This window comes from Sinohyriopsis cumingii, chromosome 9, assembly GCF_028554795.1.
Source record: "Sinohyriopsis cumingii isolate HCF-2022 chromosome 9, ASM2855479v2, whole genome shotgun sequence".
NCBI classification, from domain to species: Eukaryota; Metazoa; Mollusca; class Bivalvia; order Unionida; family Unionidae; genus Sinohyriopsis; species Sinohyriopsis cumingii.
The window spans coordinates 58,164,799-58,190,266 of NC_142969.1; the positions used below are offsets into that span (position 1 = coordinate 58,164,799).

Genomic DNA, 25,468 nt, shown 5'->3' on the forward strand with positions numbered 1-25,468 from the left:
TTATTTAATTAATTTTTCCATATCTTTTTTAAATGTGCATTATATATAATAAAAATAAAAATATTAATAAAACTGTTTATCAGTCTTCTTTACCATCTCTTCTAGTTCACTCGTACAAATATATAGTCCCTTCTGTTTTCTTGACATCTCAGTTTTTGCGTTAACATATTATTGTTATGAGGTTAATTTGCTTAGTTTTATGGTTAAACCAGAAGTGACTAATGGTAAAAGTGGGTCAAATTCATGTATGAAAAAATTAGTCATATTTCTGAGTATTGATAGAAACAACAGAATAGTCAACAACAGATGCAATGTGGATAGTTGTAGGTCCAGCATTGTCACCAAGTATTTTATTTAAATCAGATTATTATTTCTGCATATTCTTATTAGTAAATCCCCAGTAATATTAATTTCCAGATCTAATGTTACTCATTTCTTCTGCAATTTATGCATGCTGAGAATTTTTGCTGCATCATTTAAAAACTTAATGTAATCGTCACAAAAATTTAATTCTTTGATTAGTTTTTTAAAAATTCACTGAAGCTATGAGTTCCCATTAAAAACACATATATCTGATAAAGCCATGATAGTAATTTAGAATGCAAATGTATTCATTTCATTTTAGTACATAAAACCTTGAATCTGATGGACAAACAAGGACAACTCCAAATTAAACATCATTAGTTTTAGAACCAGTTTTACTGACATTAAACCAAATATGTAACCTGAGTCAGTCTGAATGATACTTACAAAAGAAGATATAATTCTTTTGACAACATCACAATTAGCAGTCAAACATGGAATAAGCATAGTCTTTCTGCCTACTGGACCAGCACATCTCTTATGTGACCCTGTTTCATTTCTGAGCCCAATAATGTCACTAGGATAATTGCTATTAAGGGACTGTTTGGTCTTAGAAGAGCCTGAACAGAATGGAGCAGTAAGAAAGAGAGATGGATATTTAAGTGATAGATAAATACTGAATAATGTCCATTTCCTGCTCCTTCCCTTTTCTTTTGCTGTCAACTCCCCCTTTATTTTGACAAGGGGGGAGCCCCCCCCCCCAATCTCTTTTAGATAAAATCCAAACAACATATCTGCATGGGTGATAACCTGACTAGGTTATTTAATTTTAATGGTCTTGAGTTATCCCATGGTATTTGGACATTATTTTACAGCATGATTGGTCAGAATGGCCAAAGAAAGTTGACTGGGAGTTGATGAACTCTTAGTTAAAATGGAATTCGAATAGAATACATCAATTTAGAGGTTTGCCATCTTGGAACTCAGTTTCCCAGTTTCATACACATTCTAAGGTTAACACACAATTAGAACAGTAGCTAGATAAAAATGTGACATATTTAAAACAAGACAAATGGTATGGGAGGGTAAAATTAAAAGAAAACATACAAGTATAAAATCTGAATTATTTTTAAATGTAGCTTTAACAATGTTCCAGTCATATCGCTATGATGTATGTAGTGTGGCAGTTTATAACAATGTCTAGCACTGTTGCATCATGCTGCAGTCATGTCACATGATGTCCTATTCAGTCACATTATCCTGACACCAGGCTGACCAGTCCTAACACTAACCTCTTAATGCTGAGCACCAAGCATGGCTGCTAGTACCATTTTTGTTAAGTCTTTGGTATCACTTGGCCGGGGTTTGAACCCACAACCTCCCACATCTGAAGGGAACACTCTAACCACTTAGGTCACCTGAGTGGTTTTCAAATATACAATAATAACAATGATGAGGATAAGTGTGCCTCTTTTCTTAGTGTATGGCTTAGTGTGCCTCAATGATGAGGATAAGTGTGCCTCTTTTCTTAGTGTATGGGAAATATTTTCAATGAGAGGACAATAAATGAATTGCAGTTAACGACAAAAAAATTGGGGAGCTACATAAAAGATGAATTAAATTTATTTTAACCATCTGTTCTGGTGGGTTCATGAAACAGTATGGTTGAAAATAATCTTGGAAATTAGAGATCAGAAAATTGATTGGAAGATTATGCTTCTGCCTGACACAGTTCTAATTCTGTTCATTGCACTGTAGATCTGTAGTAACATCGTCTAATGGTTGTAGAGCATTTAGCAAAACAAGAAATACAAGGCAATTTATTCGAGAAGAGAATGTGATTCTCAGCTTAATCTTTCTTTTCCAGACCCCTTTTTCTTTAAAAATACTTTAGAGGGTCCCAGTTGTCCAGAAGTCTTTGTAAGCACCTGTTGATGCTTAGCCATCTAGTTGAAACATGTTTTAGAATTTTATTTGCTTTTGGATCAAGTGGAATTGAACACTGCTTGCAGTTTACTGCTTTTGACTGAAACATAATATACATCTAAAGCTGGGCAATATTAAGTGGAAGACATGCAGCTAGATATATCAGGTGACACACACAGGTTGCTCTTCAATCATACATCCATACACACCTGTAATGTTCCCAACCATCACATAAGCATTGTCAGACCCAAGAACATTTCTTCACCTGCTGCAGAACCTTCATAAACAGGGATAGAGAGAATGTCTGATGTTACTGATGATGATACTGGATCAACAGTTCTGATAACATTAGGAAAGGTTTTAAAGTTTCCTTGACTATTGCATCCATCTGTAGAAACAGCGAATTCCATATTCTTTCAGCTAATTTTAAAGAAGTACTAGCCGCTGTTTCTTTCTGTTCCTTTTGATCTGCCACAACGAAATTGCTTTGCAATGTCAGAGACACTAAACATAACTTTAAAAGCCTTTGAAAAATGCATCAAGTGCACTCACAGGCAGATTCAGTTCAGTAATAATATCTACTAACATAACTCCAGCTCTAATTACATCAGACTTGGACTCGGCGAAACAACTGTACTAGATCCAGGTGACTAAAAACATATAACAATTTTCTTTGAGTATTTAACTTCTTATTGCAAGGTCGTAATGTCTTTATCCTGAAACAAGTCTACATTCATCAAACATTCCTCCAGACTTGATTGAAAATTCACATCTGCAAAATGCTACAGATACTGTGCCAGCATTTTTCCTGATTTTATATGAATTCATACTCGTCAGTTTATTCGTTACAAAGCATTGTGAGCTTTTTTAATGTATGTTTTTAATCACTTTCCTCAATGTATAATTCTTTTTAGAAGCCTTGACTTTTTGTGTAGAATCAAACACAACACCCTGAAAACAGATTTTAATAGAAGAATCTGTGAATGTTGTCTAGCAGATTAGAAGTGCATCAGAACACACTTGTTTGCAATAGCTTTTTAAACCACTGCACATGTGCCAAGTTGACAATTTCCTGTTAGCATGTTATAACATGAGGATTTTTTATCCCCACATTTGCAGATTTTTCAATGCTAAAAGTGTATTCACAACAGCAAATATGGGCATTTTGCAGGACTAATAGACAAAATAAGACATGGTAGGCATGTCAGTGATTATTAATGATTTTTAAGAGGCTTTTTTTCTTTTTTCTTCAACATGTACTGCTTTACTGGATGCCATTTATTTAAAGTTCTATAATCAACAGTCTTATGCCAACGATTTGCATGAAATGACGTGCAGTTTAAAGCATCCGAAGTAAAGTTAGTCTGGTTCGCTGACTAACTTCAATAAATCTAGTATGACATCCAGATTCAAATTAAGAAACATGGACAAGCCAATTATCTGGATTTTAACACAACAATATTTCTGTAGTTTTTTCTTTTATTCCATAAGTCTGTTTTTCAAGGGTCATTTTCATAAAACTTAAGGCAAAATCATAAGGGTTGACAGGTCTGCATTTTCAATTAGAACTACCAGACATAAAAAGTCTGTTAGTCTTTCAGGAGAAGCATCAATAAGATTCTAAAGGTGGCTGTCATGGCAATAAGATTCTTAAGGTCGCTGTCATGGCAATAAGATTCTTAAGGTGGCTGTTATGGCAATAAGATTCATAAGGTGACTGTCATGGCAATAAGATTCTTAAGGTGGCTGTCATGGCAATAAGATTCTTAAGGTGGCTGTCATGGCAATAAGATTCTTAAGATGGCTGTCAAGGCAATAAGATTCTTAAGGTGACTGTCATGTGAATGTCACATCAGCATCATTTTCAGATTAACCGATTGACATAATTTTCATTTAACTACTGAACATAAATCTTTCAATGATGAAAAAAACATGACAATGAATTCAATGGAAGCAGAAATAAAATTTTAAAAATGGCTGCTTTTGTGGCCATATTGGATATTTGAGTAGCACCATCTTCATTTAGATCAACTATAATTTAAGAATCTTTTAGTGAAAACCGTATGTTGATATGACCATCCATTCTGGAGGAATAGCAAAGAGTTTCAAGACGGATGATGCATTGGTTGTCGGAACAGCACCATTTTCATTTAGGACCAACTAGATCTTGGGATAATTGTGTGAGTCAAGTTTCATGGCAATCCACAAAGTAGTTTAGGAAAAGTAGTGATAATTTGTTCTAGCAGATAAATGTCGGGCATCAGTCATCAGAAAACAGGCCATCCCTTTAAGTTCTTCAGGTCTAACCAGTAGAGTTAATAATTAATAAAACAAAAACTACCCCTTCAAGACTTGAAAACAGATTTCAAAAGTGATTCCAGGTTTCTTGGAATGTGATCTGAGGGCACTCCATGCAAATATGCAAATTCAGAATGCATTTCTGACACCAAGAATATTAAATGATCTGATGAAATGCAAACAAAACAAAGATTTAGTAAAACTGTCTCTTCAGGGTTTGTAACAGATAAGTTTGAAGCCTTATCATGTTCTCTGAAACCTGAACATCTATACCGACAATACTAAAATCATTTGATCGGTGTGGCTAAAATGTTGAGAAGCTTACACAAGGTAGAAGGACCACCTATCATCATCCACATCAATAAAGGAGGCGGCGTCAACAAAGAACAGTAAGAAGGTCTGGAGCCTTTCATGATAGTCTCTGAAGCCAGGGCAATCAATACTGGTTTTGTAGATTTCAAACTTTCTATCGCCACCATCTGTGAATAACAGGAAAAATATGTTTATTCATTACCTTAGAAAAAGCTGGTGTTAGATTAATAAATTTAGAAGGACACAGAATTGGCCTGATATGCATGTTGTAAAAGACAAACAATGGAGGAAGGAGCTGTAATGGCTTGATGTTTATTTTATGGGATTTGTGATTGAACAGACTCAAATCCTAAATCAGGCTGGCTATCATGAACAAGGCACTTAACTCAGACTGTGTTGGATGAGCTGCCAACGAAATTTGATCTATTTCAAGTATTGTCTACATATGTTTTTTAATTTAATTTCAAATCAGAAATTTATCATTTTAATGACTAAGGCATAGGAAATTAGAACTGTTTTTCAATGATCCACCAAAATATAATTTTAGATCATCCTGTCTAAATTTTAATAATCTTGGTAAAATCACTTCTGTACCATGATCCAAATTCTTTTCATCAAGATTACACAAACGAAATATCCATAGGAACTTCTTGAAACATATATTCAACCTTCCCAAAGACACTCATATTCAAAGAATCAACTAAGAACTGGGAATTTCTTTTATTGCAAAAACATGTATTGGGGTGTATCTGTGGGATTTTACAGTCTTCAAGCTTCTAACTCCCAACTTTTTATTAATCACAATCACATTATTTAAATATGTCCCTTTGTAACAAAAAGTCATCAGACTCTTTGAAGACTATCTGAACTGCAATTTCTATCACGTTTGCTCTCTTTGTGCAGTCTTCATGAATCAAAGGGTACTTTAAAAAATATTTTGTCATTTTGCAAAATTGGAATTTTGGTTTTAAAAAAATCAGAAAATCTGACTTTGGATTTATGGACAAAAATTCGGGGGCATCCCAAGTAAATCTGAGTAAGTGGCAGGTCTCTATTACAATGTCCCTTGTATTTGAGATTAATAGATACTTCACTTGCAGTGAAGGGAGAGAAGCAAAGATTTAGGCAAGTCCAGGAATTTAGTCTTGGGATTATCATGAGTGGGGTGTGAGGAAAACAGTTGCATCAGACCTAATTTATTATAAAAGAATATTCTAATGCATTATTTACTGTTTATTTACAGTGCATAAGGATCTGCTTTTATGTTTACTTGATATGTTCAAGATACACTTCTTTAGTTGGCATGCATACAATTCATCGCATATCATCACTTTAGATATGAACAAGCATCTGTCTCAGTTGCTAATAAACGAAGAGTAATTATGATCAAGTTATGCATCTTTCAAAAGCAGAAAATTACTACATTTCAACCAGTTCTCATTTCTTATTTTCATGAACATGAGTGATAAAGTTTTGCTTTGCATCTTTTTACTTTAATCCAATGACTTACAGCTCCTGCAAGAGAGATAAATGGAATGGCTGGTCCTAAAGCAATTTTCAGTCATGTTATATAATTACCAAAGCACTGCATCAACCATCACAAAAACTGCAAATACATACATACATACATACATACATATACATATATATTAATAAAAACAAATAAAAAAGCAAATTAAGTTTTGAGGATATTTTTCTTGCCTTGATGCTGGTACAATACATTCTTCAAATCACTATTGTTCTTACCTGCACCTATACCATGCTTTACATTTAGAACATATGTTACATGAGCCAGACTATTGTATTCCTGCAGAAGAATGTTTTGTCCTAACCTGTGCCCAATTGAAAGCTCCAGTTCAGCAGTTCCATTAAATCTGAATCTTCTGGAATTTAATCACTTATTTGGAATGCACAATTTTTAGAAACAGTTTGTAACAATTCCACAAACTCCAGAATGGTAGGCAAGACAATCATTTGATTTTAAACTACAAATAACACGTTCATCATACTAGTTTAATATGGGCCTTATCAGGCAATCAGTACTGAACACATCAGCTGACTTTGCAAACTGGATGCAGTCAAATATTATCTGGCTATTAGTGCTTAACAGTATGATGTGTGTATGTTTGTGTCTGTGACTGAGAGAGATAGAGGGAGGAGGAGAGCTGTGATTACTCAGTGGTTAGCATGCAGGGTTTGAATCCTGTCCAGACCATCACCATAAAACTTTTGAACTTGACTCCAAACCTTACTAAATAATACTCAAACCAATCAAAAGACTACATTTTGTACATTTAAGTTTTCCATGACTGGAGTAAGAGATATTACTTGAAATGACTAGTAAAGTCAGGAGTCAGGTAATCAGCTGATGTAGTGCATCTCTAGGCAAGACACTTAAATTTAATTATTTAACTGCATGGCCTCAGTAGAACTTTTGATGATGCTAAACACCACCAAGGTAAAAATCAAACATGTAATGCTACCTGTAAAATACCACCAACATACAAATCAAACAGGAGAAAATGAACTATGTGTTGTACTTGTGTCACTTATTTATAGTTAATGTTACCTTTGTGAACTGTGTATGAGTGAAGAAGGTCTCCAAACGGTTTGAAATTGGCATCTTTAGGAAGGGCAGCAACAAAATCATCTAAGTTTGTGTAGTAACCAGGTGGCATTTCTTTTGCCAAGATTTTTATCACATCATCAGCCTGTATTCGTATAAAAGATATATGCACATTAAGAGAAATAAGAATGATCAAAATAATGAACAATAAGAATAGAAATCAAGGTTTGTCAAATGATGAATGATGGGCTACCTCAGGTAGCTTAGAAATCTGCTTCAACATTTGCTACATTTTATTTCAAACATAACAATAAGAGACTTCTCTTGCCAATTCCAAGTGCATTCTCATGATCAATGAATTAAGATGAGCTATCAAAATCTGAGACTGGCAAACATCCAGTTTTGAAATTTGTCACACCATGAAAATCATTCCAACATATATGAATGAACTGATCCCAGAATAGCATTATCCAACTGCAAACAAATATTGTATTATTTATTCTAACACTTCAGTGAATTTAACCTACTTTTCTGATTGGTCAATTGACAAAATGTACTGCAGAAAATTCCACAATATAATGTTGGAAATTCTCAAGCCACTGTAATGTCATGACTCCATGCAACAGACGGAATCGCATTTTATGCTATTTGAGGAAAAAATTCCCAAAATGCATAAGAACAGAAAAGTCTTGTTTCAGGATCTAAAAGGTAGTTTTATGGTCACAAATGTCTATTTCACCAGCTCCACAAATGCATCCTAAGTAAAACTCATTCTGTACCATTACACCAGTTTAAAAGTCCTTAAATACAAGACTGGTCCACCTAATTTTATCCATTTTTAACTCTTTGATGATAAAAAGCTAAGCACGTATTCTGAGTGAAGTTAGCCTAGAAAATGATGGAGCTATTTTTAAAACAAAAGGCATGACAAGATAGACCACTCCCTCGACAACTCATAAACCCACTTAAAACCTGGACCCCGATTTTTAAAGAGAAAAAATGGCCCACTACTTGATCAATGTGAAGAAAATCACAATCAAAATTGGTAAACGACGTTGTGATATGCTTGTTTTATCATCGAGAATAGCAGTTAGTGCCCAAAAAGGTACAATCAACATTGTGGAATTCACAAGTTTTAATATAACAAAAATCACAAATTTCATTAGATTGGAAAAATATTTTCTCAATACACTGTAAATACTGATATCTGGCAAAGTAGCTATCAATAAAACTTCTGGTAAATGCTGACAGGTGGCAACAATGCAAGAAATAAATAATAAAAAATGTATTGTCAGGTGAAATGCATGTTTTAATCTTTTAATTCTATTTCACTGTAAACAGTATAAATGTGGCATGCTCTCTGCTATTAAGACATGAAAAGGATCAATGAACCATCAGCCTAATTAAGTGCCAGCTGTGTTCTCATCTACTACTTAGGAAAGTTGTTGTTTTTGTTGATGGGTTTAATGCCATTTTTCAGCACAAGATAGGCTATACATGGCCGCCAGTACAACTGATGGAGGAAGAACCCTGGAAAACCCCGGGAAGACCCACTGACCCACGAGAAGCTATTGGCAGGCTTTCTCGCATACCTACATTAGCCAAGCATGACACTCAAACACACACAGACAGAAATGAGATGGCAGTGATCCAGAATGGTGAGCGCTTTAGACCACTCAAGATCAAGAGTTTTTGTACCAAATAAAGTAAGGAAGGTACAAAGGCATACCATTCTTATTGCATAAGTTAATATTGTTTTATCTGACTAGTTTTGACATGATTTCATATATTATGTATTTATCATCATTAAAGTATAGATGGTTACAAACTAAGTAACAGAAAAAAGCAAAAATAGCAAGCTTGTAAAACTTGACAAATAATTTAATTGTCAGTGTTATAAATAAAAATGTGAGAGGAACTTAAAGCATTATGAAGTGAATCCAAAATAATCCTAAAAGGTTCCATTCAAGAGCAATAGAATCTAATGTTCCAAATGAATTTTAGATCCTTGAATGTACATATCACAATGGCATTATCCAGAATTCCTTTGAATTCACAATAGTACCATAATGTTCTAGTCGAATGAGCACTTCATAATTGCAATAAATAATTCTAACAAACACTGCCTAACAAATTATGTAACATCAAATGCATCTGCAGACTGATTTTAAAATATGAAACACAAATCCATAAAGGAATAAGTTAAAATTAGGAACGAATTTGATTACTTAGTTTTCTCCTTATATACACCTTCAAGATTCCATTATGACTATATGCTGCAATATAACTCATGTGAAAGATCTTACTACTCAATCTAATATTTCACATAATGTATTGATGTGAACTAACCCATCCAATTGGAAATAACTTAATTCTTCTAAGAACCCACCTGACCCTACACAGTCATTCAGAAACTACCCTGAACTTACCATCAGAAACCCAACATATATCTATAGATCCTATGCAATCAAGAGGTACTGTAATATCTTAAAATAGAATCTATACTTGCGTACAAAATTAGTTATGTAATATCTTCTTTATTAGATAATCACTACAATTTAGTCACCAGGCAAGACTCAATAAGGAAAGAAGAAGACTCAATAAGGAAAAAAAGACTCCAGCTGTTCATTTCGCAAGCTGGAACGTCAGGACCATGTGTCTTGGGCTCACTGCTGACCTGCAGCAAATAGAACGATACATGGAAGACTGCCGTCATTGACAGGGAACTCTCCCAAATGAATATAGACATTGCCTGCCTTCAGGAAACCCGACAGGATTGCCAAAGCAGCAGCAGTTATGGCCAGACTGAACCCGAGGGTCTGGAACAACAACCTCAATGAGAAGACCAAACTGTGTCTACCAGGCCTGCGTGCTCAGCACACTCCTCTACAGCAGTGAGGCATGGACCACCTACGTGAGCCCCACGAGAGAAAACTCAACAGCCTCCATCTGAGATGCCTGTGGCATATTTTGCACATCCAGTGGCAGGACAAAGTACTCAACACAGATTCTGGAATATGCCAGCATGAACAGCATGTTCTCCATTCTCAACAAGAGGTGCCTTAGCTGGCTCGGCCATGCCAGGAGAATGAACACAGGCCGCATTCTCAAGGACCTGCTATACGGCAAGCTAGCAGAAGAAGCACGACTGACTGGATGGCCACAGCTGCATTACAAAGATGTCTGCAAAAAGGACATGAAGATGGCCAACATCAATGACTGACAGCTGTGCTGATGACCAGTCTGCCAGGCATCTTGCTGTCAGACAGGGCGTTCAGAAAGCTGAGGAAGCGTGAAACACAAACCTTGCTGCAAGAAGAGCCAGGAGGAAGCCAAAAAAACAAAAGCCTCAACAAGCATTGACAGTCACCTGCAGCAAGTGCAACAAAGACTCACTCTAGGGTCAGACTCTTCAGCCACTCGAAGACGGACGAATGCCAATGACAATTTTAGTCATGAACAAAAAACTACACATAAAACAGACACAACTTATTTACCAAGAGTTAAAAGTAAATGTAGATGTACATGAGTTATTGCAGTCTGTCCATATGACAGGCAGAAAAGATGCATTTTCATCACTAAAAGGTCTGGATTTGGCAGGTAGCAGGCTTATATTCCTAACATTCATGTGATTGCAGAATGTATCTGACGGAGAAATTTCACTAACTCTCAAGAGAGTTAGAACTGAACTGTTCAAAAAAAAGGAAAACTTGCATGCAACCTTTCTTGGTGAAACTAGAAACCTTAACCATAACCTTTCAAGTCTGTGATTCTAATGAAATCTTTCTAGGTCCATTACTCAACGCAGATAAAATGTGATGCTTCACATGTCTGCTGTTAAAAAATTTCTTACACTCTTGTGTCACTGCCCTCGTATAAACTGGTCCCATTATAACTGGTGGCTAATATTTCAAACCAGGGACAAATAAAATGCCACTTACCAATGCATAAAAATGGCCCAATTCCAAACACATTAATCATCAAGGAGGCCAAGTATTTGACAGACGCAAAGCTTACCATTTTCACTCATTATCAATCATACAACACCGATTTATGAAATTAAGACAAATTTGTGGGGGGCCCCGAGTGGCCGAGTGGTCTAAAGTGCTCTCCGTTACAGACCACTGCCACCTCATCTGTCTGCGTGGGTTCGAGTCTCAGATTCGGCTAATGTGGATATGTGAGAAAGCTTACCAGTAGCTTCTCGTGGGTCAGTGGTTCTTTCCAGGGTTTTCCAGGGTTCTTCCTCCACCATTAATACTGGCTGCAATATATAGCCTATCGTGTGCTGAAAAATGCTGTTAAACCCTACAACAACAACGTGTGCGAAGATATGTTACCTCAAAAAAACCTTCGTTTGCAAATCCAAATCTAGAATTCCAACTAGAATTTCCTTCCCCTGGTGAGGTTCACACATGTACTGATTTTGAAAATGGATTTAGTTTGAATGTAAGCTGTTGCTTATTTAGACTGCCCTAGATGTAAATCTCTCAGTTTTGATTGGATGTGGTCTAGTCTCTGAAAACTGCCTTGATTAATTTAATACTTGTCACTCTCTGGTTTCTATTTTTCCAAAGACCAAAATTGCTTTCATTGTCACTCTCTGGTTTCCATTTTCCCAAAGCCCAAAATTGCTTTCAAGCCACTTATGATATCACTGACGAATTGCAAAACAAAATCGTAGTCTCTATCTCATCGGCCTGGTTGTAGAATTCCCATTGCATAATGGTGAAACAATAGACAGGCATTTTTTTTTTTAGAATTGGGTATATAGTCGTAATCTTACATGATACATATTGACATTATCCAAGGTGTTTATAACCACGAATTAACTATAAGAAGATATGTATACAGGAAACATCAACAAATTTCCCCACAATGTGACACTAATTTAGCATTTAAACTAATTTACTAAAAGCATAATTTGGGTGTAAAAAATGAAATCTATATATTACATGCCAAAATTATACAACCAGAACCTATGAAAAAGATATATTTATTTTTTACACTAACATGGTTCAGCAGCTGGTCGATATTCTTGTCACAAAGGGCAGAATCAATATGGATTAGAACCAGAATACATAAACAAAATTTGTTTAGATTCTGCACTCACTTTAATTAGTCTACAAGTGTAACTTTTGATAGTGAGCTGGAATTCTGCAATGATCATGTGCTCTGAGCGCATTATTACATTACTGTCATATTCTTCTTTTAAAGCTGTAAAGCAGTGTTGATTTGTCCTTTTTCTGATCTGACATGTTTTGAATGTCTGAAAACATCCATCTGCTCTAACATTTTCCTTTATATAATACATCCAGAACCCACAATGTAAAGCATCTCATTTAACATGTGGCACCATTTTCTTTAAAAGTATAGATTGGTCATCTACCTAGCTAGCTTATTAATATATGGAATCGGTGAGGCAAAGTGTTTATTTGAAGAAATCCATCTGTTTTCTTGGAGATAGACCTTTATAAATAACAAATAAAGTATTCTTACGCTGTTCTTATGCAGAATCATCTTTTTTTCAAATATTCTCAAATTTATGAGTGGAATTAAAGAGATGATAATAAATACAACAACAAAACTTGTTATTCCTACATTTATATTTGGGTTTTTTTAATTGCATCAAAATACAGCATAATGATTATGCCAAAAAACTATAATGGTTTGCATGTATGCAACATGCAGCACAACACGACTCATTCTATATATCCCAAAAAAAAGTAGCCTGTGTACATGTAATCAGCCATGTTCAACCTATGGAAGAGTTCATTCTTGATAAAGGTCTAAGCAGCAATAGGAGCCGTCACATGCCATAGGTAAACATAGTCTGATTAGATATGTTGTATCACAATCATACATTACGTAGAAATTTAATTAGTTGTAAACAAAACTTGATGATGCAAATGATGTTTGAATTAGCCAAACTCATTCACATTTCAGGATGGTGGTATGAAAATACACAGAGTTACAGACATGGATATTATTCACAATGCCGAGATGAACAAACTATAACTGTTCTGCTGCAATCTGTTGATGGGGATGCATTTGATCCAGTTCCAACAAGAACTCATCTTTCAACAGACCTAATTTCATGACCAACTGTACACTGGATACTAATCCTCATCTTTGGAGGCTGGTTCTAATTCTGACAGAGACTGGTCATCAATGGTTATGTCAATGGCATCTCATTCAGACTATAATTGAGACTGGTCATCAATGGTTATGTCAATGTCATCTCATTCAGACTATAACTGAGACTAGTCATCAATGATATGTCAATGGCATCTCATTCAGACTATAACTGTGACTGGTCATCAATGGTTTTGTCAATGTCATCTCATTCAGACTATAATTGCGACCAGTCATCAATGGTTATGTCAATGGCATCTCATTCAGACTATAATTGAGACTGGTCATCAATGGTTATGTCAATGTCATCTCATTCAGACTATAACTGAGACTGGTCATCAATGGTTATGTCAATGGCATCTCATTCAGACTATAACTGAGACTGGTCATCAATGGTTATGTCAATGGCATCTCCTTCAGACTATAATTGAGACCAGTCATCAATGGTTATGTCAATGGCATCTCATTCAGACTATAATTGAGACTAGTCATCAATGATATGTCAATGGCATCTCATTCAGACTATAACTGAGACTGGTCATCAATGGTTATGTCAATGTCATCTCATCCACAGCTATAATTGAGGAATGGTCATCAATGATATGTCAATGGCATCTCATTTACACTACAAATGAGACTGATCATCAATGAGTATGTCAATGGCATCTCATTCAGACTATAGTTGTGACTGATCATCAATGATTATGTCAATGGCATCTCATTCAGACTATAATTGTGACTGATCATCAATGATTATGTCAATGGCAACTCATTCAGACTATAATTGACACTGGTCATCAATGATATGTCTATGGCATCTCATTCACAATATAACTGAGACTGGTCATCAATGATTATGTCAATGGCATCTCATGCAGACTTTAACTGTGACTGGTCATCAAATGATTATGTCAATGGCATCTCATTCAGACTATTATTGAGACTATTCATCAATGATATGTCAACAGCATCTGATTCAGACTATAATTGAGACTGGTCTTCAATGGTTATGTCAATGGCATCTGATTCAGACTACAACTGAGACTGGTCATCAATGATAGGTCAATGACATCCCATTCAGACTATAGTTGAGACTAGTTGTTGTTGTGGGGTTTAATGCCATTTTTCAGCACATGATAGGCTATGCATTGTGTCCAGTATTAATGGTGGAGGAAGAACCCAGGAAAACCCCGGGAAGAACCACTGACCCACGAGAAGCTACTGGCAAGCTTTCTCACATACCCACATTTAATTGGGAATGGTCATCAATGGTTATGTCAATGGCAACTCATTCAGACTATAACTGAGACTGGTCATCAATGGTTATGCCAATGGCATCTCATTCAGACTATAATTGAGACTGGTCATCAATGATATGACAATGGCATTTCATTCAGACCATAATTAAGACTGGTCATCAATGATTATTCAATGGCATCTCATGCAGACTATAATCGAGACTGTCAATGGCAACTCATTCTGACTATAACTGAGACTGGTCATCAAAGGTTATATCAATGGCATCTCATTCACACTATAATTGAGACTGGTCATCAATGATCTGACAATGGCATCTCATTCAGACCATAATTAAGACTGGTCATCAATGATTATGTCAATGGCATCTCATGCAGACTATAATCGAGACTGTCAATGGCAACTCATTCAGACTATAAACGAGACTGGTCATCAATGGTTATGTCAATGAGATCTCATTCAGGCTATAATCGAGGCTGGTTAAATTATGACGCCCAGCCCCTAGATGATTTATATATAGTACTGGATCAGCTGGACAGAAAGCAACATAGCTGGCCAGAAAACAACAGCCATTCTTTTTTATATTCCGTTTTGATTATATAAATAACCTCATATTCATGTCTACCTGAAGTTACCACTGAATCACTGACATTTTATCTTCTTGGATGAGGAAGTGGTCATTGACCAGTAGGTCACTCACAGGACCAGGGGTATTTTCTGGTTACTGGTCCTGTGGGTTTGCAGGACATTTTGGCAAGTTTCACACACTGGTTTCAATTCAGTCATTTTAAAGCCAATCTTTTTATTTGTCTTCTGCTGCATTCTTTACATCTGATCTGTCCTTGTTACTCTTTGTAATGTTATCTGATGCTGAGGCAAGTCCACTACCATCATCATTACTTTAAATTCATTCTTTACCCATGACTTCTAACTGAATTTGCATCACTACAACAGTTGTTATCAACTTCAAGGAATTATAATAAAACATTAAAAGTCAAATATTCATTATTTCTCTACAATTTGCTTGCTTACAGTGCTATCAAAGCACAAGGCATTCCTGATCAGTGAGAAGCATGTCACATGGCCAGAGTTGACAGCATCAAGAGCCTTGATGATTTAATGTATCTAATAAGTGGGATACAAAAGCTGATGTTTACATGTACCCTGTCTAATTTTACTGTGCTAAATATTGCCCATTAAACCTGATTTAGCATATAATGGTGCATGAATTATGTTACCTTTATTTAAAAATCATTAATACTGAAGGTGGAGAATGATTTCAAACAATATTTACCATAAAATGTTTATTTGTAAACTTCAATGGCTATGAATAATTATTAGTATTTAATCTTTGATCTTTATGTATCATATTGAAGGGTATATATCAAGATACATGTGGTATAGGCATATCATTTCACCTGTAATGAAATCCACAGAAATTTGCACTTGATTAATAAATGTGAATTTTCATGGTGCACACATTAAACAGTGTTTTTAAAGCTAAATTCAAGATTTTGCATTTTAAATTTTTTATATATATATATATGTGTATATATATATATATATATATATATATATATATATATATATATATATATATATATATATATATGGATGTGATCAGACCTGGAAGTCATAAAACTGAGCCAGAGTCTGAGAATGAGAATAGCTTTGACCATTAGCCAATCCAAAATGGGACTTCAAATGTAGAGTCCATTTAGACTGGTTGGCAAAAAATCTTCAGATCAAACTCGGACTCCATTTTTTATTTTACTTCCAGGCCAGTTTCAAAAATTCTGATTCTAATACACACTCAGATTAGACCATCTATACTCACACTAACTCCATCAAACCTCTTGGGTGATACTTTATCAAAGTATTTAATGTGCAGATAGGTAGTAAGCTTGGCTGCACTGTAATACAGCTGGATCTCCAAATCTTTATAGCCAAATATACTCTCTCTGAAAAAGGAAATATTTTTATTAATAATAAAACAAAAGTCCCTCAACAGGATTTACACTCATCTAAAAGACCATTTCGTTTTTTTAACTATAAAGCATTGAGCTATCTGATACATGTATTCTTGTCAGACAAGATTTTGAAATAGCCACAGTGGCCGCCATGTTGGATAGAGGATTGGCAGCACCTGTATTTAGGACAAACATGTAAATTTGTGGTGGAAACCCCCATGTTGATATGACTATCCATTCAGGAGAATTGGTGACAAGATTTTTAATACTGACACACAGACAGATGCTGGGCAATGGACAAATAGCCATATCATACACTATTCTGGTTTAGGACTAATACAGCTATATACCAGAAATATGTCAATAGGCCATGGGGTTTTAAGTCCATACAATTTAACCTGACAACAGAGTAAAATAAAACCAACAATATTTTTTATGCAAACTGTGTCAAATTTGAATTCAATCAATGAAGTTCCTGAATAGTTATGGAATGGAAACAAAACTGAGAGGGGCAAAGTTCTTAGTGAAACAAGAACTGGTTAACTGAATATAATCCATTTTCAGTGTACTAAGATACAGACTCAGACTACCGTATTTCATCTATTTTTTAGTACCATTTAATTTTTTGTACATAATCCCGTTATCAAACTATCAATTATTTAAATGCATCATAATTTTTGTACATATCACTTTGTATTTTTCAAATAAACCTTAAATTATCAGACGTAACATTTCTAATAAGATTTATATTTGCAAGAAAAAATCAAAGATACCATACAGCCATTTTGTTTTTACAAAAAATAATAATGAATTGTTGCTGAGAAGACACAATGATTGATGCATCAGCTCTCATATTGTCATTACAGTATCTACTGGTGTTATTAACAACTGGACAAAGGCCTTCACAGAACATAATCCTTAATTACTGTTAATCAGTTCTCCTTATTAAGTCCATCACCGTAACAAAACACCAAATGCGTTTTAAAATGAGTTCTGAAGCCTGGTGATGTTTCTTATCCAACAAAAATTATATTTGAGTACATGATAAAATGAAGACCACAGACCAATGATGAACTAATCTTATTGTTTCATTATAGTCATACAAAAATAATTTATAAAACCCATGTCATTTTCTATCGTCAGTTTGAAAGTCATAGACTCCGTTAAATCAATTCATACATATACAATCTTTTAAGTGCTTCTACTGTTTTGACTTGGATATAATTAACATTTTGTTGCGAATCTATTCTGCGATATACCCCTCTATTGTTATCTTTATTGGCAAGTTCGAATAACAAGTAATGTGTATGATCACTGGTCTTTACAACATTTGCTGTATGGACAATGGCTTTGATAGCACATTGCAGATTTTCATTTCCCTAAAGACAGGCCCATTTCTGTGCGCATGAACTAAAACATGTTTTTAAGTTCTTTATATTTTTAATTGTAATTTGAAAACGAGGTTGTTGCTGTAAGAATAAAAGTTATACTTAGTTTCTTGACAATGTAGACTCAGACTGTTGCATACAATTTACCAATATATAATACCCATACATTTTCAGGCCATCTTAATCATTTTGCCAACACTACACAACATAACAGTTACAAAGAAGTATGCTCTAAATGCAGACAAGCTTACACACTGAGACATTATGCTCTCTCTCTTTCTTATAAAAACAAAACAAAAATCTTTTTGAGTACTTTTATTTTTATTGTAATTTAATTCTTGAGTTGAGAGCATGAGACAGAAAATATATGTTTATTTTGTACACTTGTACAGTTAGGTTGTTGAGTAGCGTGTGTCCCATAGAACTTGTTTCGGTATGATCCCTTTATTTTTTGTACAGAGTAAGTACCACAAAATGATACTGATTTATTTTACATATAATTTTTCGTACAATGAAATTAATAATTATTTTTTCAAGTATGAAAAATTACATGAAATACGGTATATATAAAGTAGACTGCAACATCAACTAAATATTATATACAACCAGAAAGAGAACATTTTCATATCATTTTACTTATAATACCATTGAATAAGGCCACTAAAACCAGACAAATGTCCATAATGCAATTTTAGGGCAACATTTTAAGCAAAACAGAAGCCATTTACTTCATAAATTTTGCCAAAAAACAACAAAAAGGTCAAACCTGACTTGGATCTCTTTAATATAAAGACTTATTCTAAAGTTGGTTCATCCATGAAGCCCTTCCAATGTTACTTAGTACAAACAGAAGGACAATGTTCCAATTCAAACTGGACCCATAACCCTCTAAAACTTTGCTGAAAAATAGTGAAAATCAAAGCTTTCTTTTTAATGCCTCCACCCAAAATATGCTGCCAAGCCATAAAGTCTTTCATATGATATTGTGCAGGGAAAAAAGGAAGGGCAACCTTTAGTCAAAAAATGGCTACAACTCCATAAATTTTACAAGATGGTAACTTTATACACCAGTTTTTGTCCTAATATATGGTTCATTTTTCAAGCAAGGTCAAAGTAATACAAAATATGCAGTGAATCAGGCTGTGTAAAAAACCCATCTGGTATGCAGTCTTACAGAAGAGATAAGTGATAACTTGAATACATACTGGTATGCAATCTTACAGAAGAGATAAGTGATAACTTGAATACATACTGGTATGCAGTCTTACAGAAGAGATAAGTGATAACTTGAATACATACTGTTCACCAAACAGCTGGTGTGTCATATCTGGATGGAAGGTTGTCCTGTCATCCTCCAAGTCTGACTCTTGTCGGACTGAAATGATGATATAAGACATTTTATAATCCAGTTACTTTTAATAATCTAAATGTATATGTCAGATCAAGTTATAATAATAATAATAATAATGAGGACTTTGTATAGCACCTAATCTTTAGAAGCTCTAAGCACTTTACAACATCATACAACACCTATAACATAACAAAAACATACATAATGATATTAAAACCAAAAAAAAACACCATGAAATTAAAAAAACAAAAAACAAAACATGCTGAAAATATTTAAGGTAGGGAACATTATTAGGTCTTTAAGTTTGTTCTTGCAGTCGAAATAAGTGAGTTTTAAGAGCATTCTTGAATGGGATCACTGTCTTTGTGTTCAGTGGGCAATTCATTCCATGCTGCTGGGCTGGTACGCAAAAGAACGTTGTCCATATGACTTCATTTTTGTAGTGGGAATAATGAGTATACGATTGTCAGAAGAGGAGTGTAAGTATCTTGCTGGTGTGTACACATGGGTGAGGTCGGATAGTTATGTTGGACTGGAGTTCATCAGCGAAACGTAGCACAGAGAACAAATTTTGTGTTTAATTCTGAATCAAATGGATAGCCAGTGTAGGGTACAGAGCAGCGGAGAGGTGTGCTCTGATCGTGGTACTCTAAGTATGATCCGAGCAAAGTTATAATCTTCCTGTTTCAAAGAATCTAACAGCATCTGTGTCAAATCAAGTTATCATATATGACAAAGGTATCATATTCCTGCTTCAAAGAATCTAACTGCATCCGTGTCAGATCAAGTCAGAGCTCAAAGAAAAATTATTTTAACACAGGACCCAGGCTGGTGACTGAAATAAACTCACAAGACCTGACTGAAATTCCACAAGCCCACACTCCAATTTCCACATACTCAAACATTCCCCTTTTTTAATATTGTCATACAATGTTGCAATAGCTAGAATTCAAATATAAATTCAACAGGGTTCAAAGGGGTTTGAAGGTAATTCAAGTGTCATTAGTGCTAATCAGTATGCTGGTGTGCTTCACAAAGTAAAAATCCAACAACCAAGAGTTCTGAAATTTATTTTTGTTGGGCTTTGCTGATAGCAAATTCCTTCCTAAAATCAGCTTCTAAAATGAATTACACTTGAACACTATTTCGACAACTGAATCAGAGATCTCGGAAACGCTTAATTACACGTATTTGGATGCCAATTTTTGATCTGGGACGCAGAAAATCACGGAGGCGGGAGTCCTCCGTACGCATGTAATAGGTGTGTAACAAAATTCAAAGACTTGCCAGTCCTGCTTCAGCCACTTGCTTTGTGCGAAAATGTGTTGATCAATTAGCTGTGCTGATATCTACAATGGCAGAATTCAGTGACTGAAAAACCCCTTGATGTACATACATATACAGATCTATGAAACCAAAGCCAAGGTATTATTTTATTAAAGATTTAACTTTAAAATGCAAATTATGTAGGTCAGAAATGTATGGGACAATGCTATGTTGTGGAATTCGCAAGATGCACTTTAAGGTCTAAGCTGTTTTCTGACTTGATAAGTATTTGCAAAAATAAGGAAAAACACAGCAAATCAGATGCTATTTATTTGCCTAAAATTACTACAAGTACGTATACAAATAATTAAACCATAAATTTGCAATCCTGTCAATGGACTGTTGTAATGAAGCTATATTATAGTGAGTGATTACATTATGAAAACCTCTCTATCTAAAAATAGATGCACTCATGTCTGTGTTGATTCTGTAGGAAAGAGGGGGCAGCAACTTTTGATGGTGGGACTCCTATTTTTACCAAAATGGGAGTCCTGGACTCCTAGTTTTAAAAATCCTAGTGAGACCTCTGGACATGATCATGCTTCACATTCTATATATATAGTAAAATAACTGAATACTCTATGACGACTAATGAATACTCGCTGGTGACTAATGAATCTACTCTGTGATGACTCATGAATATACTCTAATGACAGATTAATACCACCTGAACGACTGTTGTCATTACTTTCTCTGAACGGAACACATTTTTGTAAACCACATCCCTATCTTTAACAATGTTTAACTGACCATTATAACTCACTTACTGGTGGTATATTAGAAGTACTGGACCTTTGCAGAATGGAGTCTAATTTGTTCACTTAATAAAGCAAACAGTAAGTTTTCAGAAAATAGTTCTATGAGATAACACTATTATTTTATCATAGTCCCGACTGAATTCTACTCCTAAAGCGTTTTAGAAATAACAATGTTTTGAGAGTGATATAACAGTATTAACTGTAATATGACAACAAGAAGTCCCAATTTGCCATAACTCACCCATTTTTACCAGGTCAAGTTAGGACTGTATACGGCTCTAATTGTAATATGATGACATACAGTTCCAACTCGCCGCAGCTCATCCACTTTTACCAAGTCAAATTAGAACTGCATATAAATTGCTGTAATTGTGATATGACAACTCATGGAACCAATTTTCCACAGCTCATCCATTCTTACTAATTCAGTTTAGTACTGTCAATGAAGTTAACTCGTATTATGAGGAACGTTTGTCACAACTGCAATTACGTGACGTTTGTAACTCTTTTAGCTGGCTCAGATAGCCGCATTTCGATCATTTCACAAATTACCAGTCTGTCATACATGTAGCTTCCTCGTTTCACTGGGATCACCATGAGAAGATGCCTCCTTCTAATCAAAATTATAACAAATTTTGCTATCGTTTAAGAATGTATACAGAAAAACGTGTTAATATTGATGGCTTTGGTCAGTACAATGTGAAGGAGCCATGGCGAGTATCCAGAAGACTGAGACGTATTAATATTTCATTTTGTCTCGGATCGAATATTTACTTTACCTACAGCCTTGTCTCCTTAAAGTCTGTGATTCATGTAAATCTGTTGTTGCCATTATTCCAGCATTTCTCATCAAGGGGCATGCATTCTATTATGATTTTTTTGTAAAACTCAAATTGATACCATGACTATTTTACTTGGAATGTCTAATCGTAACAAATTGATATCCATAGACACGAGGTACAAGTAACACACACATGCGCGTGCACACGCACACACATGATCAAACTGACCACTGTGACCATGACATTGGTCCTTCAAAAAAGTAGCGATGTTTGTATTCCATGAAAATATTTTTCTCTGGCCGAGCGGACTAAAACGCTCACCGTTACAGATCATTGCCATCTCACCTCTGTCTGCGTGGGTTAGAGTCTAGGGTTTGGCCATTGGGGGTATGTGAGAATGCTTGCCAGTAGAATCTCGTGGGCCGGTGGTTCTTTCTGGGATTTTCCAGGGTTCTTCTGCACCATTAATACTGGTTGCCATGTATAGCCTATCTTGTGCTGAAAAAATGGCATTAAACCCTACGACAATGACAACAACAACAACAACATTAAAGAGGAGTTTCAGTGCAAATATATGGCCTGAGTGTTCAAATATGTTTGCCGTTAGGGAATAACAAAGCATATAGCTCGGCTAAGCAACCTGTACAATAAAAATCTTTACACTATCCAGAGAAAAGCCTTACTATTATGCACAGGAACACTCCCCTCAACATCATTAGAAGAACTACAAACACTAACAGGAGAACTACCCTTACAATTACGTAGGCAGGAACTGCTCCTCCGATACTCCATTCGATTAGATACCCACCCAGACAACCATACCACCAAAATGGCTATAAATAAGTGTAAAGCTGTCTTCAAACCCAAAATCATACCCACCACACCAAGTGGCAAAGTAATTCTTGAACTAAGAGAAAAGATACCTCTACTAAAAAAACAGGTAACAAACAATACAGACCAGAACAAATCACCAATGGTTACAAAAACCACCAAGGATTAACATTGAAGCTACCAAATTAGACAATAAAGAAGGACAAGAAAACTTAAATATAATACATAGTGGCTTAAGGCAATGCTAACTTTTGTTCTTGTACACATATCTAGCATCTATTTGATTTACCTACAATGGGTTGTTCAACTTCCTGATCCTACCTATGAAAATGAGCACCACGGGCTTACCAACTACAACCTTCAAACAATTTCACTAGCTATTATCAGCCAATTAAGTAATATGTGGATTGGATGTTTATGCCTGACCTCTATGCCTTTAATTGCTGCTATTTAAACTTCTCAAGGGAGTCTTACATCAGCTCTAATCATGGTTGTTTACCGTTTTTACACAATACAGGTAACAGGCATATACTGAAAGTGTTTGTTTTGTTGTTGTGTTTTTATAAAGATTACAGAAATTGGGTTTTCTCGAAACACGACCATGTTGCATGGGTTTGGAAGTACAAAATCGTATTTATAGCATGCCATGCCACAATCCGATTAACATTAGATCTCAATTTTACAAAGGATAGTTGTGATCTGATTTAGATTGCACTGTGTTAAGCATATATGTTAACATCTTGAAAATACATTTACACATTTCATCAGTATGATCAGTTTCCTGTGGCAAATTAATTTTTTTAAAGACAAACCCGACAGGCACATCAACTAGAATAAAGGACAGACCCAATCTAAAATTAGAGGGATCCCGGGCATTGGGCTATCATATTTTTTTAGCACTGCAAGTTATCTTACATGACAAAGGTATAATGTTCCCAAGTCCAACGAATCTAATTTCATCTGTGTCAGATCAAGTTATCATACATGACAAAGGTATAATGTTCCCACGTCCAAAGAATCTAATTGCATCTGTGTCAGATCAAGTTATCATACATGACAAAGGTATAATGTTCCCAAGTCCAAAGAATCTAATTGCATCTGTGTCAGATCAAGTTATCATACACGACAAAGGTATAATGTTGCCACGTCCAAAGAATCTAATTGCATCTGTGTCAGATCAAGTTATCATTCATGACAAAGGTATAATGTTCCCACTTTCAAAGAATCTAATTGCATCTGTGTCAGATCAAGTTATCATACATGACAAAGGTATAATGTTCCCACTTTCAAAGAATCTAACTGCATCTGTGTCAGATCAAGTTATCATACATGACAAAGGTATAATGTGTTCCCACGTCCAAAGGATCTAACCGGATCTGTGTCAGATTGTATCATGTTCCTGTTGCCATATGTAATAAGATTAATCATTTTATTCAATAATTCATATTATTATATGCTCATTTTTTTCCCTGTTAACTTTACATTGTCAGAATCATTCAATATTCCCGGATACTAAACGCGCGCGACAATACACATATAGCATTCATGTGAATAAAGGAACTACTTTCTATTGTAAACAAACAATGAAGCAGATGCACTTCTGATTTGTAAACAAATCATATACACTCGCGTAATAGGCTCTTTACGTTGTGGTTGTTTAAATTTGTTTCTGAATACACTAAAACATGTTTTGTGGACTGCAATAAGACCAAGCTGTTTTGGCACTTTCAGCATTGTTACAATGTTACGGATTTAGGCTAGCTACATTATATAAAAGACGGAAGATTATGTCATTACAAATAACATACAAGTGACAAGGCATATACTGTCTTCTTTATCTGGTCATAAGAATGGCAAAATAAAATATACTTACAGTTTTACATCCTGAATTTCCTCAAAATGTTTGTTCTTAATTCTGCAAATCCAAATTACGTAAGCCATGTCAATCTGGATTACACATTTCGAAATTGTGCTGTAATTTCAATGATAAGTGCAAATGCATCCTCCTTACTGCACTCAAAATGAAATAAGCATCAAATTCCATAGCATCCTTTTGATAATTGCAATTGAAAGACATCATATTTTTCCCACATTATGATTTCAAACATTCAATGACAGAAACAGAAACACATCTGCAGACGTAAACACGCTTCTCCCACGCCACTTCAATCCGATGTATTTCATGTATAATTTGCCCAGATGAATCCAGTCCAAAATCACAAACTTTCGTCGAATCGAAACAAAAACCAAAATATATTCATTCCA

The 25,468-nt window shown here is 35.1% G+C and overlaps 1 protein-coding gene across 2 annotated transcripts in view; it reads right to left on the bottom strand.

Annotated features, from left to right (window-relative positions):
- The window catches only part of LOC149791886 (histone acetyltransferase type B catalytic subunit-like), a 137,026-nt gene that overhangs the window by 105,063 nt on the left and 6,495 nt on the right, over positions 1-25,468 (bottom strand). For both annotated transcript variants that reach the window (XM_089970390.1, XM_089970391.1), the window contains exons 3-6: positions 19,455-19,530; positions 16,635-16,758; positions 7,409-7,550; positions 4,853-5,006 (exon numbers count right to left, since the gene is read on the bottom strand). In XM_089970390.1, coding sequence (XP_089826516.1) covers positions 4,853-5,006; positions 7,409-7,550; positions 16,635-16,758; positions 19,455-19,530 — 496 coding nt within the window. The remainder of the gene's footprint in view (positions 1-4,852; positions 5,007-7,408; positions 7,551-16,634; positions 16,759-19,454; positions 19,531-25,468) is intronic.